Source organism: Crocuta crocuta, unplaced genomic scaffold (assembly GCF_008692635.1).
Source record: "Crocuta crocuta isolate KB4526 unplaced genomic scaffold, BGI_CrCroc_1.0 scaffold233, whole genome shotgun sequence".
NCBI classification, from domain to species: Eukaryota; Metazoa; Chordata; class Mammalia; order Carnivora; family Hyaenidae; genus Crocuta; species Crocuta crocuta.
Window position 1 is genome coordinate 6536287 of NW_027529526.1, and position 15995 is coordinate 6552281.

General features: G+C 39.4%; 2 protein-coding genes across 6 annotated transcripts in view; one reads left to right on the plus strand and one right to left on the minus strand.

Moving 5' to 3' along the window:
* Positions 1 to 153: 153 nt before the first annotated feature.
* On the minus strand, positions 154 to 3562 carry LOC144229169 (uncharacterized). 2 transcript variants are annotated; one of them, XM_077761179.1, is made up of 2 exons: positions 2290 to 3562; positions 154 to 270 (listed from the first exon to the last, which is right to left on the minus strand). In XM_077761179.1, exon 1 carries the CDS (start codon positions 3510 to 3512, stop codon positions 3054 to 3056), a length of 459 nt encoding a protein of 152 aa, XP_077617305.1. In that variant the 5' UTR covers positions 3513 to 3562; the 3' UTR covers positions 154 to 270; positions 2290 to 3053. The 2 variants fall into 2 exon arrangements, with proteins under 2 accessions (XP_077617305.1, XP_077617304.1); XM_077761178.1 differs by having other exon boundaries at positions 2065 to 3562.
* The window catches only part of BTBD10 (BTB domain containing 10), a 75644-nt gene continuing 62698 nt past the window's right edge, over positions 3050 to 15995 (plus strand). Inside the window, exons 1-2 of one of the 4 annotated variants that reach the window (XM_077761173.1) lie at positions 3130 to 3219; positions 4217 to 4278. Coding sequence is in view for 1 of the 4 variants with exons in the window: in XM_077761175.1 (XP_077617301.1) it covers positions 3698 to 3700; positions 4217 to 4278 (65 nt within the window). In the remaining 3 variants the exon portion in view is untranslated. Of the gene's footprint in view, positions 3220 to 3653; positions 3701 to 4216; positions 4279 to 15995 lie in introns of those variants that run through there. The other 3 variants (XM_077761175.1, XM_077761176.1, XM_077761174.1) reach the window with 3 other exon arrangements.

A 15995-nucleotide genomic window follows, 5' to 3' on the forward strand; every position in this document is an offset into this window, starting at 1 on the left:
GTGATTTTCCTGTTCTTGCCATTAGGTGACAGTGGTCAAACATTATAGCACCAAGAAATCTCAGGCTTTAAAGTTAAATAGGATTCCGTTTCTTTGGCTTACTAATATGTTGAGCAAGTATTTAACTAGAAGTCTTTTTTTTTTTTTTAAAGTTTATTTTGAGAGTGAGCAGATGGAGGAAGAGCAGAGTGACCCAGAGAGAGAGAATCTCAAGCAGGCTCCATGCTGATGAGGGTCTCAATCTCACGAACCATGGGATTATGAGGTGAGCTGAAATCAAGAGTTAGATGCTTGACTGACTGAGCCACCCAGGTGCTAACTAGAAGTCTACCTTATCCTCTGCTGTGAAACCATCTTACCATATTACAAGGTGCAATACTACAACCAAAGTAATTTATTTGTTCATTGCTTCTGTATAAAACTTCGCCTTATTTGTATTTATCTTTCTGGTGCGTATTGTGATTGATATTGTAGAAGAAAGATTTTCGTTAGGGGTCTGAATCTTATCTCATTCAGTCAGCTAGCACTTAGGTAATGATGTAGGCAATTTGTGATGATCTGAATCAATGTTATTACCTACTAGACATATGATGCTACCAGTGCTCCTCAAACTACTATTTGATAGGTTAACTGTTTTTAAACAAATGATGGTGATAGTTTTGTTAGATTTTCAGACTTCCTTTCTTCTCCTTCCCTCCTTCCTTCCTTCCTTAGAATAACAGAATAAAACGGACTATAGGCCTCTCAAAGCAAGGTAAAATGTTTTGGCCAGATTCCAGTATGGAACAAAGTTTCCATATTTCATCTAAAATCTTTGCTGACATAATTCCTTCAATGTTTCCTGGAGAATTTCTGGAACTTGGACTACAACTTGTGAATTATGCCAAGGAGAGCACCTGATTGGCCCAGAGCAGGGTTAGAACTACTTTTTGTTGGTTTTCCTGTTAAGTATTGGTCTTATTTGTAGGGAGGATAGAGTGAGCCAAATGACACTACTGTATACATATATTAAAATATGCAAAAAATGAGGTGTAAAGGAAGATTGGTGGAAGCTCTATAGACTATCAGAGACTTTCAGTAGGAAATTATAGCTTCTATTTTGATACAGGGAAATGATTCCCGTTTGACAGACCTCTCTAAACCTAACTTGGACTATAGAATTACCTCCCTTGATCTTAGCTTAGAGCAGAACATTTTGATAATAAATCAAGATTGGTGAGGTTTTTTTGTTGTTTTGCTGCAGGAGGATTTCTGAAGTTTCTCCATGAGATTCCCTGTATTGCAACATTAAAAAATTTTTTTTAATGTTTTATTTCTGAGAGAGAGAGAGAGAGAGGCAGCGTGAGCAGCGGAGGGTCAGAGAGAGAGGGAGACAAAGAATTCGAAGCAATCTCCAGGTTCTGAGCTAGCGGTCAGCACAGAGCCAGACGCGGGGCTCGAACCCACGAACTGTGAGATCACGACCTGAGCCGAAGTCGGACGCTTAATCGACTGAGCCACCCAGGCGCCCTGCAACATTTGTTAAATCACTCTTCTTAGAAATCCTCCAAGAGGGGCGCCTGGGTGGCTTAGTCGGTTAAGCGTCCGACTTTCGCTTAGGTCATGATCTCGCGGTTCGTGGGTTCGAGCCCCGCGTCGGGCTCTGTGCTGCCTGCCGGCTCAGAGCCTGGAGCCTGTTTCAGTCTGTGACTCCCTCTCTCTCTGACCCTCGCCTGCTCATGCTGTCTCTCTCTCTCTCTCCTAGAAATAAATAAAACATTAAAAAAAAAAAAGAAATCCTCCAAGAGTCTTGGGAATTTCCAATTGAACAGAATGTTGGCAGTAACGATTGGGCATACTAGGACAATCACCTGCTTCCCTTTAGGTCTCTGATATATGTGTACTTGGATGAGGGCGAAGACATTCACTATCCTGTACTGTGCAGCACAGCTCATCCCCTTGGCATAAGCATTGGTTAGGAAAACACTATCACACGTGCCAGCCTGGGAGCTTTTTCTCTTCCGAACTAAACAATGATTACAAGTTTTTCAAAAGACGTTCTTTCCGCAAGATCTGTTTTCATACCAAATTACTCAAGCCAGATCCTCTTCCTCTTTGCTTTCTCGGCTTGCAACGCCCCTCCCACTCTTCTCAAAACTGGAGAACTCTTACTCATCCTTCAAGATTCAGCTCAAATGTCACTCCCCGGTGGAGGATTCCTCAACAGAGCAGGCAGAGCCGGTTACTCCCTCTCTGCTCCCGTAGCTCTCTGCGAGCAACCCGGCTTTTATCACAGCACAGTGGGTTTACCTTTTCGGGCGGACCTCGCCCCCACGCCGTGAGCATGTAGCGCGGAGGCCGTGTCTTTTTGTCACTTCTCCCCCCAAACCCTGAGTGGATCGTCCAGCGTTTGGCACATGGTAGGCTCAGAGAAGTTGGATGACTGAAACCCTTAGTAACTGGCGACCTTCTGACCACAGGAGCAACATGGGATCCAGGTTCCTCCCGACCTGGGATAGGCGGCCCAAGTGAAGGAGGAGTTTCAGCTGGCACCCGGTTCCCGCCAAGCCTGCTTTTAAAAACAAACAGCTGCGGAGACCGGGGTAAAGAGGGTGGGCCTCCCGACGACCGCCTTTCATGAACTCAGGTGGGTTAATTCCCGCCAGCTGAGCCCGCTAAGGCCATTTCGGAATTTGCTCACTTAAGGGAAACGTTTTCCCAGAGGACTTGGGGTCCCAGAGCTCTTTCTCTAACTCTGGGCTGGAGACTCTGTCCGTTTTTATCTAACGGTGACAGGAAGTCGAAGGAAAAACGTGGGATTCAGACGTCAGGGGGTAGCTCTCCTCGCGGCCACTCAGGCGTGAGGATCGCCGAGGTTCCGGATCGATGTCTCTGACGGCCGGCGCCCGGCAGTCTGTGGCCGACCCCCTGGGCAGAACGCCCACCGCAGTCGGCCGCTCCCTCTTTCGCCTTCACCCTCTACGCCCCGCCCACTCCGCGGTGCTGAGCCGCCATTCTCGCGAGAACACCGCTGGCCTCGCCTCTTCGGACTCCGGGCTCTCGCGAGAAGAGGCTTAAGAGCCGGCCTGTAACCTGCCCTGGCGGCTCTGCTGGCCGCAGCCGCCCGAGTGGCCGCCGCCACAGACACCACCGGAGGGACTCAGTTGAGGAGGGAGCGGAGGTGTCGCTGGCCCCCGCCTTTGCCTGGGTCTTCCGTGGACACTCAAGAGGGACTTGCAGGTTCGAGGGTGACTGGACTCAGCTGGGGAACTCGGTGGGGGCGGCGCCGGAGGCTGGGCTTGGCTGGGCGAAAGAGGAAGGGGGCGGAGGGCGAATCCTGGCTTGAGCGCACGGCTGCTGTGGCGGTGGTCCGGGCGTCCCCGACCCTGCTGGGAGACGGTGGGTGGGGTTCTGGGCTCCGGCAGCTGGCCCCCGGTTCGGAGACGCAAGGATGGGACTTGGGTTTTCGGGGGTGCTGTTTTTGGGTTGGGAGTCCCGAGGCCTTTCCCCAGGGATGAAGGCGATACCCTCATCCTTCCTTCCCAGGGCTGAGTAACCCCGTGCCCCGCCCCTTTTTCTGTCACCACTGGGCTAATGCAGCGACATCCTTAGGAGGGCGCATCACAATAGGGGGCTGAGTGGCAGGCAGTCTCACTTTGGGTGAAGAGGAGTGAGTCTCCAAAAATGTGCTGCGTGGTTTTTCTGCTATAACTATCACATGGTAAAGCTTTGTTTCCCCAAAACCTGCACAGAAAAGCTGCCTTTTTCCCCCTTCTTCAGGTGCAAGTCCCGCAACGGCCTTTTTCCTCGTTAATGGGGTGCTGGGACACGAGACATCATTTGTAATTTGTTAGTGTGGGGGCATTGTGGCCATCCCTGGGTCCCGTAGATTTGGTACAGTACTTGTCAGTATTTAGAGTCCATAATAAAAAGTCACTAGTCCACACTTGCTAAAGATAGAGCCTCACTTGCTTGTCTCTGCGCACTTAGCATGTAAAGATGATTTAACTTTTTTGTCTTTTAGAGTTTTCATGCTTTTTATTGAAGTTAACAATCTCAATGAAACGGCACAGTATTTTGATTTTATTTCAACAGTTAGACACCCCCCCCCCCCGCAGGCTTTGATCAGGGCCTTTTAGAGAGGGGATTAGGAATAAATTTTGAATGAAATAGACCATAGAGATTGGAATAAGAAGTCTAATGAGGAACATAAGGGCCAAAAAAAGTTTCTGTGCAGGAGAGCCCATCCAGGACTGAAGTCAAAGCCTTGAAAATAAGGACTGCAGGTGTCATTTCAATGTAAGTTGAAAAGCAGTAGAAAATACTTGGGGAAGAATTTGATTGATGGGTGTTAAGACCATTAAAAAGAGTGTGAGAATTACTTTTGAAGGTGTAAAGTGTTCTATAAATTTCCCTAACATTTCTCAGAGTTTATGACCTATCTGCTATTGTTATACATCAAGAGAAAGTAAGGGAGATTCTGAAGCACGGAGCGTGATAAGAAACCATGGCGTTAACATAGTGTTCAGTCAGGAATTCTTTCAGTAACTCAACAATGTTTTTGAGTTCTTTCACCTTTTTTTTTCCTCACTCCCCCAAAAAGCTTTCAAATGGGCTTTTTACTTCTATGTCACCCTTCCACCAGTCTGAATTTTTTTGTTACATTTTTTAAAAACCTGATGAAAAATTATTTTAAATATTTTTTTAATGTTAATTTTTGAGAGAGAGAGAGTGAGCACAAGCAAGTGCAAGGGAGTGCAGGGAAGGGACAGAGGGAGAGGGAGACACAGAATCTGAAGCAAGCTCTGGGCTCTGAGCTGTCAGCACATAGCTGGATGTGGGGCTCGAACTCACAAACCGTGAGATCATGACCTGAGCTGAAAATTTTTTATTAACTATTAAGTTGCAAACCAGCAAGATCTGCTTTGTGTGTGTGTGTGTGTGTGTGTGTGTTTACATTGAGGTGACTTGGTAAAGTGTGAGACTGACCTGAAATATATGTACCTTTCATAGGAGTATTTTATGAATAGCAAACTCCTATGCCTTCAGATACTAGGTAGATGAAAGTGAGTAACTGCACTAGACAGTTTATGCTACATTTTAGAGGGATGTCCAGTTTCTGAGGTCTACCTGTTTAGTGCCATACAGGAATGTGGGCCCAGTTTTCAGCCTACTTAATAGAACACAGGAAATATAGGTTTTTGCTTGTAGTCTCTTGATTGTTAGAAAATATTGGCAACTAATAAAAACAATTAAAAATAATTTAATGTGGCCCAACCAAACTGAAGGCTGTCAGTAGTTGTATCCTGCTTTCCAGTTTTGGACCTTTGTTATAGGTCAGAATGAATACATTTTACAACTGAAAAAAAAGATTTAAAGCAAGTATGCCAATTCGTTTGGAATTTCAAACCTGCGAGGATTTGGGGAAAATGTCAGGTCTAATTGAAAACAGGTAAGTTTAATAGCCAAATTAATAGCCTTTAAGTACAGTAGAGCAAATGGAACTGGTACTTACTAACATTTTAACTATGGAGACAACTGAAGAAGTAACTTCTCAGTATTTATGTTTTAATGACTCAGGGTTCTTTTTGTTTTTGCTGTTTTTTTAAATATAATTTATTGTCCAGTTAGCTAATATACAGTGTATACAGTGTGCTCTTGGCTTCGGGAGTAGATTCCCATGATTCATCGCTTACATACAACACCCAGTGCTTGTCCCAACAAGTGCCCTCCTCAGTGCCCATCACCCATTTCCCCCCATCCCTCCCGCATCAACCCTCAGTCTGTTCTCTGTATTTAAGAGTTTCTTATGGTTTGCCTCCCTTTGTATTTGAAACTATTTTTTTCACCTTTCCTGCCCCCATGGTCTTCTGTTAAGTTTCCCAAATTCCACATGAGTGAAAACATGCGATATCTGTCTTTCTCTGACCGACTTACTTCACTTAGCATAATACTCTTCAGTTCCATCGACGTTCCTGCAAATGGCAAGACTTCATTCTTTCTCTTCGCCAAGTAGTATTCCATTGTATTTATAAACCACATCATCTTTATCCATTCATCAGTCGATGGACATTTGTGCTCTTTCTGTATTTTGACTATTGTCAGTAGATTTGCTATAAACATTGGGGTACATGTTCCCCTGTGAATCAGCACTCCTGTATCCTTTGGATAAATTCTTAGTAGTGCTATTCCTGGGTTGTAGGGTAATTCTGTTTTTAATTTTTTGAGGAACCTCCACACTATTTTCCAGAGCGGCCACACCAGTTTGCATTCCCACCAATAGTGCAAGAGAATTCCCATTTCTCCACATCCTTGTCAACATCTTTTGTTTCCTGAGTTGTTAATGTTAGCCACTCTGACTGGTGTGAGGTGGTATCTCAGAGTGGTTTTGATTTGTATTTCCTTGAAGATGAGTGACGGTGAGCATTTTTTCCTGTTTCTGTTGGCCATCTGGGTGTCTTGGAAAAGTGTCTATTCATGTTTTCTGCCCATTTCTGTACTGGATTGTTTCTCAGGTATTGAGTTTGTTAAGTTTTTTATATATTTTGAATACTAACCCTTTATCTGATCTTCCATTCCATTGGTTGCCTTTTAGTTTTATTGATTGTTTCCTTTGCAGTGCAGAAGCTTTTTATCTTGATTAGGTGCCAGTAGTTCACTTTTGCTTTTAATTCCCTTGCCTTTGGAGGCGTGTCGAGCAAGAAATTGTTGCAGCTGCGGTCAAAGAGGTGGTTGCCTGTTTTCTCCTTTAGGGTTTTGATGGTTTCTTGTCTCATATTTAGGTCTTTCATCCATTTTGAGTTTATTTTTGTGTATAGAGTAAGTGAGTGGTCCAGTTTCATTCTTCTGTATGTTCAGTTTTCCCAGCACCACTTGCTGAAGAGACTCTTTTTTCCATTGGATATTCTTTCCTTCTTTGTCAGAGATTAGTTGGCCATACATTTGTGGGTCCAATTCTGGGTTCTCTATTCTATTTCATTGTTCTATATGTATGTTTTTGTGCCAGTACCATCCTGTCTTGATGATTACAGCTTTGCAGTACAGGCTGAAGTCTGGGATTGTAATGCCTCCTGCCTTTTTTTTTTTTTTTCAATATTACTTTTGTTATTTGGGGTCTTTTCTGGTTCCATACGAATTTTAGAATTGTTTGTTCTAGCTCTGTGAAGAATGCTGGTGCAATTTTGATTGGGATTGCATTGAATGTGTAGATTGCTTTGGTTAGAATTGACATTTTAACAGTATTCTTCCAATCCATGAGCATGGAATGTTTTTCCATTTCTTTGTGTTGTCTTCAGCTTCTTTCTTAAGTTTTCTATAGTTTTCAGAATATAGATCTTTTATATCTTTGATTAGGTTTATTCCTAGGTACTTTATGGTTCTTGATACAATTGTAAATGGGATTGATTTCTTGATTTCTCTTTCTGTTGCTTCATTATTGGTGTATAGAAATGCAACCAATTTTATACATTGATATAATCCTGTACATTGATTTCATATCCTGTGACTTTGCTGAATTCATGTATCAGTTCTAGCTGATTTATGGTGGAGTCTTTCATGTTTTCTGTGTAGAGTATCATGTAATGACTCAGGATTCTGAACAAAGCTGATTTATAGGTATCTTGTAAGGAAGTCGATTTATTGAGAGGTCCTTTATTGACTTGCAATTAATATATGAAGTTAAATTCAGGAGACCCTCTATAACTTATCTATGGTTTTGAATGTTTATTGGTTGCTCTGCCATCCCACTTTATCTTCCCAGTCATTGGCTTTTACTGGAAGCAGTATTGGTTCCTTGGATTCTGTTCCTGGCAAATGGGATGAGGAGAAGGTGCATAGTGATAGAAATGGGATGGGTAGAGTGTGATGTGAAGCAGGCATATATATTCCTCTTCTTTACATTGTACATTACAAAACTGATTTAACTAGTTTTTCTTGTAAGTATAGGTACTTTGATGAAACAGTGCTTTATACATTGTAGAGCTTGGGGATATTTGTAGAATTGAACCCTGTGGATTAAAGCACATTTATCCGTTAGTGTGAAATACTTTAATCACATAGGCTGATTAATATTTAGTTGGTCTGAAGGGAATGGAAGTTTAGAGGTCAGACCAAGAAAAAAAGTGGACCTTAGGTATATTGAAGGCAAGGTGGAGGGTCTTTGATGTGTGTAGTTGGTAAGAGAGGAGGCTATGTAAGGGAGAGAATTTTGAAAAGGAAGATAAAATGGGAAGTACCCTTTTGTCTACTGTGTAGTTTACAAAGTTATACTAAATTTACCATAACTAATACAAAGACTACAAAGAATATTGTTTTTTTATGAGGACTGCTTTGGTAGTTTGAAGACTTGATTTTCTACTTTTTATAGTTCAGTCTTCAGAGATCAGACTAGTCTACTATCTCTTCATCCAGTCCCTCCTCCTCTCTCTAGTATAGGAAGTGAGACAGGCTCTATATAATGTATTATGTTTGTGAGGTGTTACTGTTTGATAGTTTTAAAAACATTCTGAAGAATCTATTGTATATTTGTGGAGATTATGTTTGAATGAAGAGGGAAACATCATTTTCTCCTTCCTGTGTTTTTACCATGATTTGTAAGGTAGAAAGTTGTCTTTTGGAAGTAGCTTTCCCCCTTTTTTCTACCTCCTGAGATGTCTTCCCAAGAAAGCATTAGGTGAAGCTAGGAGAAGGGATTGAGTATGTTTTTGCTCAGTGCCTTTTGGTTCTGATTTTGGAGCTCCCAATTCTTAGGATGTACATTCTCTGCTTGGGTGTATGGTAGATTTATCTCAGCAGGCTGGGCCCTAGGAGGGAAAAGGAAATGCAAAGCTAAAGATCTAAGTAAGTTTAATTTATGTTTGAAGTAATAGGAAGCTTTTTTGGCCACTGGTTTTAGCTGTATTTTTCTCTTTGTCTGACTCCTGTATTTTGCTTCTTTGTTGGTTATGAACCCACAGTAAGGGGAGAAGAGGTAGTTACAGGTGTTTGTTAAGGGAGGAAGAACTATTTAATATTTTTTCTTCTTTTGGATGGAATGTTTATTAGGGTTCAAATTAACATTGCATTTCTTCTACTATGGCTTGCTCTGGTTTACTTTGGCATCCTTGAAACATACTTCCTTGCTATGCAGGAGATGGAAGGCAAGCAATCAGAATTCAGAGATCCTCCCTGAGAGAGGATTAAGAGGTTAGTAAATGTTAGTGGTAGGTGATGGGAATACAGTGAGCTGAGTACTTGAAATAGTCCAAACTTGAACATTAAACAAGTATTTTATATAGAATACGTGATCTCATGTCATAGTAGATTGCTTAAGATCAGTAAGATGTTAAAAGATATCTTTGCCTTTCAAAACATCTTTCATTGCCCTTAATTAATACTTTATATTTTTCTGAGTGAAAATGTAAAATATCTGGTACTTGATGCTTACTTTTATCTTTGTAGTTGAAATGAGTTATCTATTAATATTTTTGTCACAAAATGAAATTAACATTTAGTATTTGGGGGGGAGAGTCTCATAGTGAATCACTGAAGTACTTTATTAGAAACTATGAGTAACATTTTTCTGAGGTCATTTTAATTGTAATCATATTCTGCTTGTACTACCTTACTTGGGATCATTTAGATCTGAATATAAAGACAGTTGTTAGCTCTGTGAGGTTACTTAACCTCTATGAGCCTTTGTTTCCTCACATGAAAAGTGGAGATAGAACACAACTATCATGAGTTTAAGAATGAAATAAAATAAAATTATGTAAAAATGCTATGTAAATAGTAAAGTGAATATCACTTGTTAGTACTTTCTTCTGTGTTTATGCTTTGAAAATAGCACACACCCATCAGATAAATTAACATTTACATTTAGCTGTCTTGTTTGGAGGGAAAGAAGTTCAAATGGCTGTTTACAGCTTTGCTATATGGCTCTTTCACTAGAAATTACAAAGGTTTTATTTATTTATTTATTTTTAATTCTAGTCAACATTGGAACAACAGGAAACTCTCTTTCTTGCTTTTCTTGTAGGCATCCATTGACTGATTGTCTGGAATTCTATGTAATTTGAATGCCAGGTGGAATATAGCATATAGTTGAGAGAGATGGTTTGGCATTTTGTTATTATTTTTAAAAATAGTTTATTGTCACATTGGTTTCCATATGACACCCAGTGCTCATCCCAACAAGTGCCCATCTCCCGCCTTACCCTCTCCCCCACTCCCATCAGCCCTCAGTTTGTTCTCAGCATTCGAGTCTCTCATGCTTTGCCTCCCTCCCTCTCCCCCACTATTTTTCCCCTTCTTCTCCCCCATGGTCCTCTGTTAAGTTCCTCCTAATCCACCTGTATGTGCAAACATGGTATCTATCCTCTGCCTGACTTACTTCGCTCAGCATAACACCCTCAAGGTCCATCCATGTTGCTACACATGGCCAGATTTCATTCTTTCTCATTGCCATGTAGTATTCCATCGTATAGATAAACCACATCTTCTTGATCCATTCGTCAGTTGATGGACCCTTAGGCTCTTTCCATGTTTTGGCTATTGTGGAGAGTGCTGCTATGAACATTGGGGTACATGTGCTCCTATGCATCAGCATTTCTGTATCCCTTGGGTAAATTCCTAGCAGTGCTATTGCTGGGTCATAGGGGAGTTCTAGTGTTAATTTTTTGAGGAACTTCCACACTGTTTTCCAGAGGGGCTGCACCAGTTAACGTTCCCACCAACAGTGTAGGAGGGTGCCTGTTTCTCCACATCCTTGCCGGCATCTAGAGTCTCCTGATTTGTTCATTTTAGCCACTATGACCGGTGTGAGGTGGTTTCTCACTGTGGTTTTGATTTGTATTTCCTTGATGATGAGGGACGCTGAGCATCGTTTCATGTGTCTGTTGGGGTTTGGCATTTTAAAAAATCATCTATTTGGAATGTCTGGGTGGCTTGATTTCAGCTCAGGTCATGATCTCAGGGTCCAGAGATCTAGCCCCACGTCTGGCTCTGTGCTGGGTGTGGAGCCTGCTTGATGTGTTCTTTGTTTTTGTTTCTGAGGCTTAGAAAGGTTTAGAAATCCCTTCTTTATTCTGTGTCAGATAATTATTCACTTATATTTTCTCCTTGATTTTTTTAATGATTTATGTTGTACTTTGAAGTTTTTAATGTGTAATTTGGAAAGGATCTGCTCAAATAGGTAAGCAGTTAATTTTTTTAGAACCTATCTAACCTTGAATCTGTCTGTAATCCAGTTTTCTGTCTTAGTGATTTGAAATACTACCACTAGCATTTTTTATTTTCAGGGTATACCATTTTGATTGGTTTTGTATTAAATTTGAGAGAGTATACAGTATGTTGTAAAAAAAAAACATTGAACTTGGCTACAGAGGTATGTATCTGTGTTTGAGCTTATTTATTAGCTATATGACATTAGGCATATAGTTAATATATATGAAAATCCAACCTGTTATCCAAGGTTGCATCTAGCCCGCAAGCCTCCATCCTACTTGAAAAGTCTCACTAAATATTTTGCTGTAGTTCACTTAATGCTGAAACATATCTAACCTACCACTAGTCTGGTAAAATTCCCAAACGAGGATAGCTTCACCTTTTTCTTTACGAACCCATTTTGATATGTCTTGGTCATTGCTTACTATCTAGATGGAAGTATTTAATAGGAGTTGAATGAATTTGTGTGACCTGGCAGTCCTTTTCATTGCTACTAAATTTGCACTTATATTTATAATGTACATTTACTGTTTATTTAAACAAAGCCAGAGTAACATTAAATATTGCAATTTAGAACATGCTAATACTAGGCCTTTTATTTATTTAGAGTATATAAATTAACATCTCATTCAAATATCAAAACTATATAAAAAGAATACTCAAAAGCCTTGCTCATATCTGTATTGCTGTCACCCCATTTCCGTCTGCCCCGTAGGTAACTATTTCTATTAGTGTCTTGTTTATCCTTCTAGAGTTCTTTTTGCAAAAATAAATACATGTGTATTTGTATTTATGTATAGATATATGTATATATTTAATTTGTTCACAGAAGTTAACAAGCTGTATACTATTCTTCACTTGTTTTTTCCCCCAATTAATAATATGTCTTATTATGATATAGTCTCTAATAAGTGGGACTGGTAAGCATTTGTATAATTTACATACTACAGAATTCCTCTCCAGAAGGGTTATATTGTTTGTTTTTCATTAGCAGTGTATGAGAATGTAGAGAATATCTCTTTCTCCACAGTCTTACAAACAGAGTATATAATGGTCACAATTGGAGATATTATTTTGCATTTCTCTTATGAATTAGGTTGAACATACTTTCATAGATTGAAGGCAATTTACCTTTATTTTTCTGATAATTTCCCATGTCTTTTGCATACTCTCTATTTTTTGTGGTGAGGAGCTGTGGGGGTTTTTTTCTGTTTTTAAAGAGTTTTTTATATAGTAAAAAGAACTTTAAGTTTTATTTCTGCTGCTTTTTGTAGTGCATTGGTGTTTATTTTTATGTAGTCAAATAAGAAAGGCTTTACCTTCTTCCAGGTTATAAAGGAAATCACCTATTTTTTTTCTAGTATTTGTATGATTTCAATTTTTATAATAGCTGATCCATTTGGACTTTATCCTACTATCACAAATCCTAGTATTTGTGAGATATGGGTTTAATTTTATGTTTTCCCAAATGTTATTTTTCTGTTTGTCCCAATACCGCTTATAAGTGTCTGTGTTTTCCTCAAGTGATTTGAGAAACCACTTTATCATATATAAACTTTCATTATGTTTTAGGGATCTATTTCTGGACCTTTTAATCTCTTGTGTTGGTTTGTCTCTCTATTCATATACCAGTATCGCAGACTTTTAGTTGTTGAAGTAAGCCTTAATGATTTCTGAATATAAGAAAATAATTTTTATTATTATTTATTAAAAAATGTTTTTTAATGTTTATTTTTTGAGAGAGGAAGAGAGAGTGCACAAGCTGGGGGGGTGGGTGGGGGGAGGTTACTGAGAATTGGAAGCACCTTCTGCTGTCAGCCCGGAGCCTGATTTGGGGCTTGAATTCATAAACCGCAAGATCATAACTTAGGCCGAAGTCAGATACTTAACCAACTGAGCCACCCAGGTGCCCCCAAAATAATTTTTATGTTGTTAAAGTAGAAACTACATGTAGTATCAAGACACAAAGATAGATAGATAGATAGATAGATAGATAGATAGATAGATAGATAGATAGATATAGTGTGTGTGTGTGCAAGTATTTTGTCTCAAGGCAAATTTTAGATTCCTTAAAATGAAGCATTTAGAGGAAAAAACTATTTTGGTGGGGGAGGCTCTGCTATTCTGCCTCTAACTGTGCTGGCATATATGGTAGTTACTAGCCACCTATCGCTATTTAAATTTAGATTAATTAAAATGGAAAATTAAAAGTGTCCTCAGTTGTAGTACATTCTAAATGCTTAATAGCCACATATGGTTAGTTGCTACTTTTTGGACAGTGTAGACATAAGCCATTTTCATTATAACACGAAGTTCTGTTGGGTAGCACAGCAGTCTAAAACTTGAATGTACTTAGGGACTTTTCTGGCCTATTGAGTTGATGGCAGATAAACAAGCAAAAATCTGAAAGGAATAGAAGGTAATGGGAATAATGAACAGTAGAAGGTAAAGGGCAAAATAGAACAGTATAATAAAGATTATATGAAGGAAATATATGACTTATTTAAAAAGTCTCAGAGAGGGGGGAAAAACATTGTTTAAAAGTCTCTTTAAAGGGTTATGGAGGATAAAAGAAAACATTTAAGAGCCTTTGTTTAAAGGGTGCTTGTTCTTAGGAGTTGAGCATAATCCTTTGATTTAGGCACTTTGTCAGCTTATTGGATATTTGCCTCTCTTAAATTTTGTCAGGGTGATTGGCTTCAAATAAGATGTTTCCAGTTTTGAAGGCAGTACTACTTGGTCATACAAGAAAAGGAAAAATAGGGATATATACAGAGAAAACCTTAAAATGTTTTTAGAATATCAAAAAAATCCTAGGTCTTTTAGTGAGTTTTAGGAATTTAGCACTATAAACAGCATCTCGTTCTTTACAAATGCTATCATGTAATGCAGGTACTTAGGAAATACTTAAGAAATGGAAAGATTTTCAAACATTCATTGATCTGGTTAAGATGGGATAAAACAAGTGAAACATTTCTTTAAGTGTTAATGCCTTGAATAAGAAGCCAGCAAAATTTGAATAGAAATTCTATAAAAGCTGTAAAAATCAATTACCTCACAGATTTTATCTCCAGTAGCCTCTGGAAGTTCAGGGGCTGAATGTGAGTTGGCTTTGGAAGTCTTACATTTTGGTGGATTAAATAAGGAGGCCTTTTAAATAGACAAAGAACCTTACTTTTAGTGGAAATTGCATGCAATTTTATTAAATCTGTGAGTCTCTCTAGCAGCAAAATGCCTGAAGAGGTGTTAAATACCTAATGAATACATTTTGAATGAAAGCATAAATCATTTAAGTTTATCATGGAACTAGTTACGCAAAATTTAGTCAGACATTATCTAGTATAAAAATAACCTGAATAAACTTCTCAGTTTTATTTACTTTGCCTTACTTTAACTGCAGCCAATCAGAGAAGGATAAGCCTTGACCATTGAAAGGGCTTCCTTCTATGAAGGAATGTTCTACTGTTAAGTAGAACAGGGAAGGTCAGTTCCCTAGAGAAATTAGGAAAATTGAAAGTGAGTAGAAATCCTCTTCCTAATCCCCTGCTCCTGTATTGTGATTATTTTAGTGTTTTTTTTCTTTTTTCTTTTTTAATGTTTTTTATTTATTTCTGAGAGAGGGAGAGAGAGGCAGCGTGAGCAAGGAAGGGTCAGAGAGAGAGGGAAACATAGAATCCGAAGCCGCCTCCAGGCTCTGAGTTAGCTGTCAGCACAGAGCCCGACACAGGGCTTGAACCCACGAACCGTGAGATCATGACCTGAGCTGAAGTCGAATGCTTAACCAACTGAGCCACCCAGGCACCCCTGTTTTGTTTTTTTTTTTTTTGAACCAGGACATGGATGATACTATTTTAATGTTTTTATTCCAACCATCTAGCACATTATGGGTGCTCAGTAATTGTTGAGCAGCTACCTAGGAATTCTCCTTGTTTTCTGTAATCTCAAAAGGCAAATAGAAAGTCATGAATGAGCTAATGAAATATTATACAAAATTTGCATTCAGTAGTCTACTGGAGAAAGTCAGCAATGTGCCCAGCACTGTGTTACTATATGAGGTTTCCTGACTCCTCTATTTTTTTTTTTCAAGTTTATTTTATGAGAGAGAGAGAGCGCATGTGCTTGAGCAGGGGAGGGGCAGAGAGAGAGAGGGAGAGAGAATGCCAAGCAGGTTCCTTGCTGTCAGTGCAGAGCCTAACTCAGGGCTCAACTGTGAGATCATTACCTGAGTCAGAATCAAGGGGGAGGCTTAACTGACTGAACCACCCAGGTGCTCCGTGACTCATCCATTTTTTATAGCAATTTGATTGGCAATAATAGGCAATTACAGGTAATAGATAAAATAATGATAATGAGAATTGTGTTATTTTTTCACATTTAAGGAAATTGAGGACTTGGAAGTAAAGAAGCTCCTACAAAGTCCTACAGCTAGTTGTATCTGATTCCAAAATCTTTTTGCCTTACTATTGTGCCAGAAGGAGAAAGGTTCCCACCAGGTTTTATGATCAAAAGTTATGTGTGTCATTATGGCAGTGAGCAGTGGGAAGGTAGCTATTAAGTATCCTTGGGATGGTAATGGGGGCAGTATGATTTAGGTTTTTTGATTAAAAATTGGTTTAAGTATGTCATGCTGATATGTTTGATTATAAGTATTAAACATCTCTGATAATTTTTTCATTTTCTTTTTGAATTTCTTTGTAAATTTATATCCAGTAAAATTCTTTCTGGTGTACAGATCTTAACAACTTTTGACAAAGGCATACAGTTGCATAACTGCCACCACCGCAATCTAGTTATAGAATAGTTTCATCAATCCC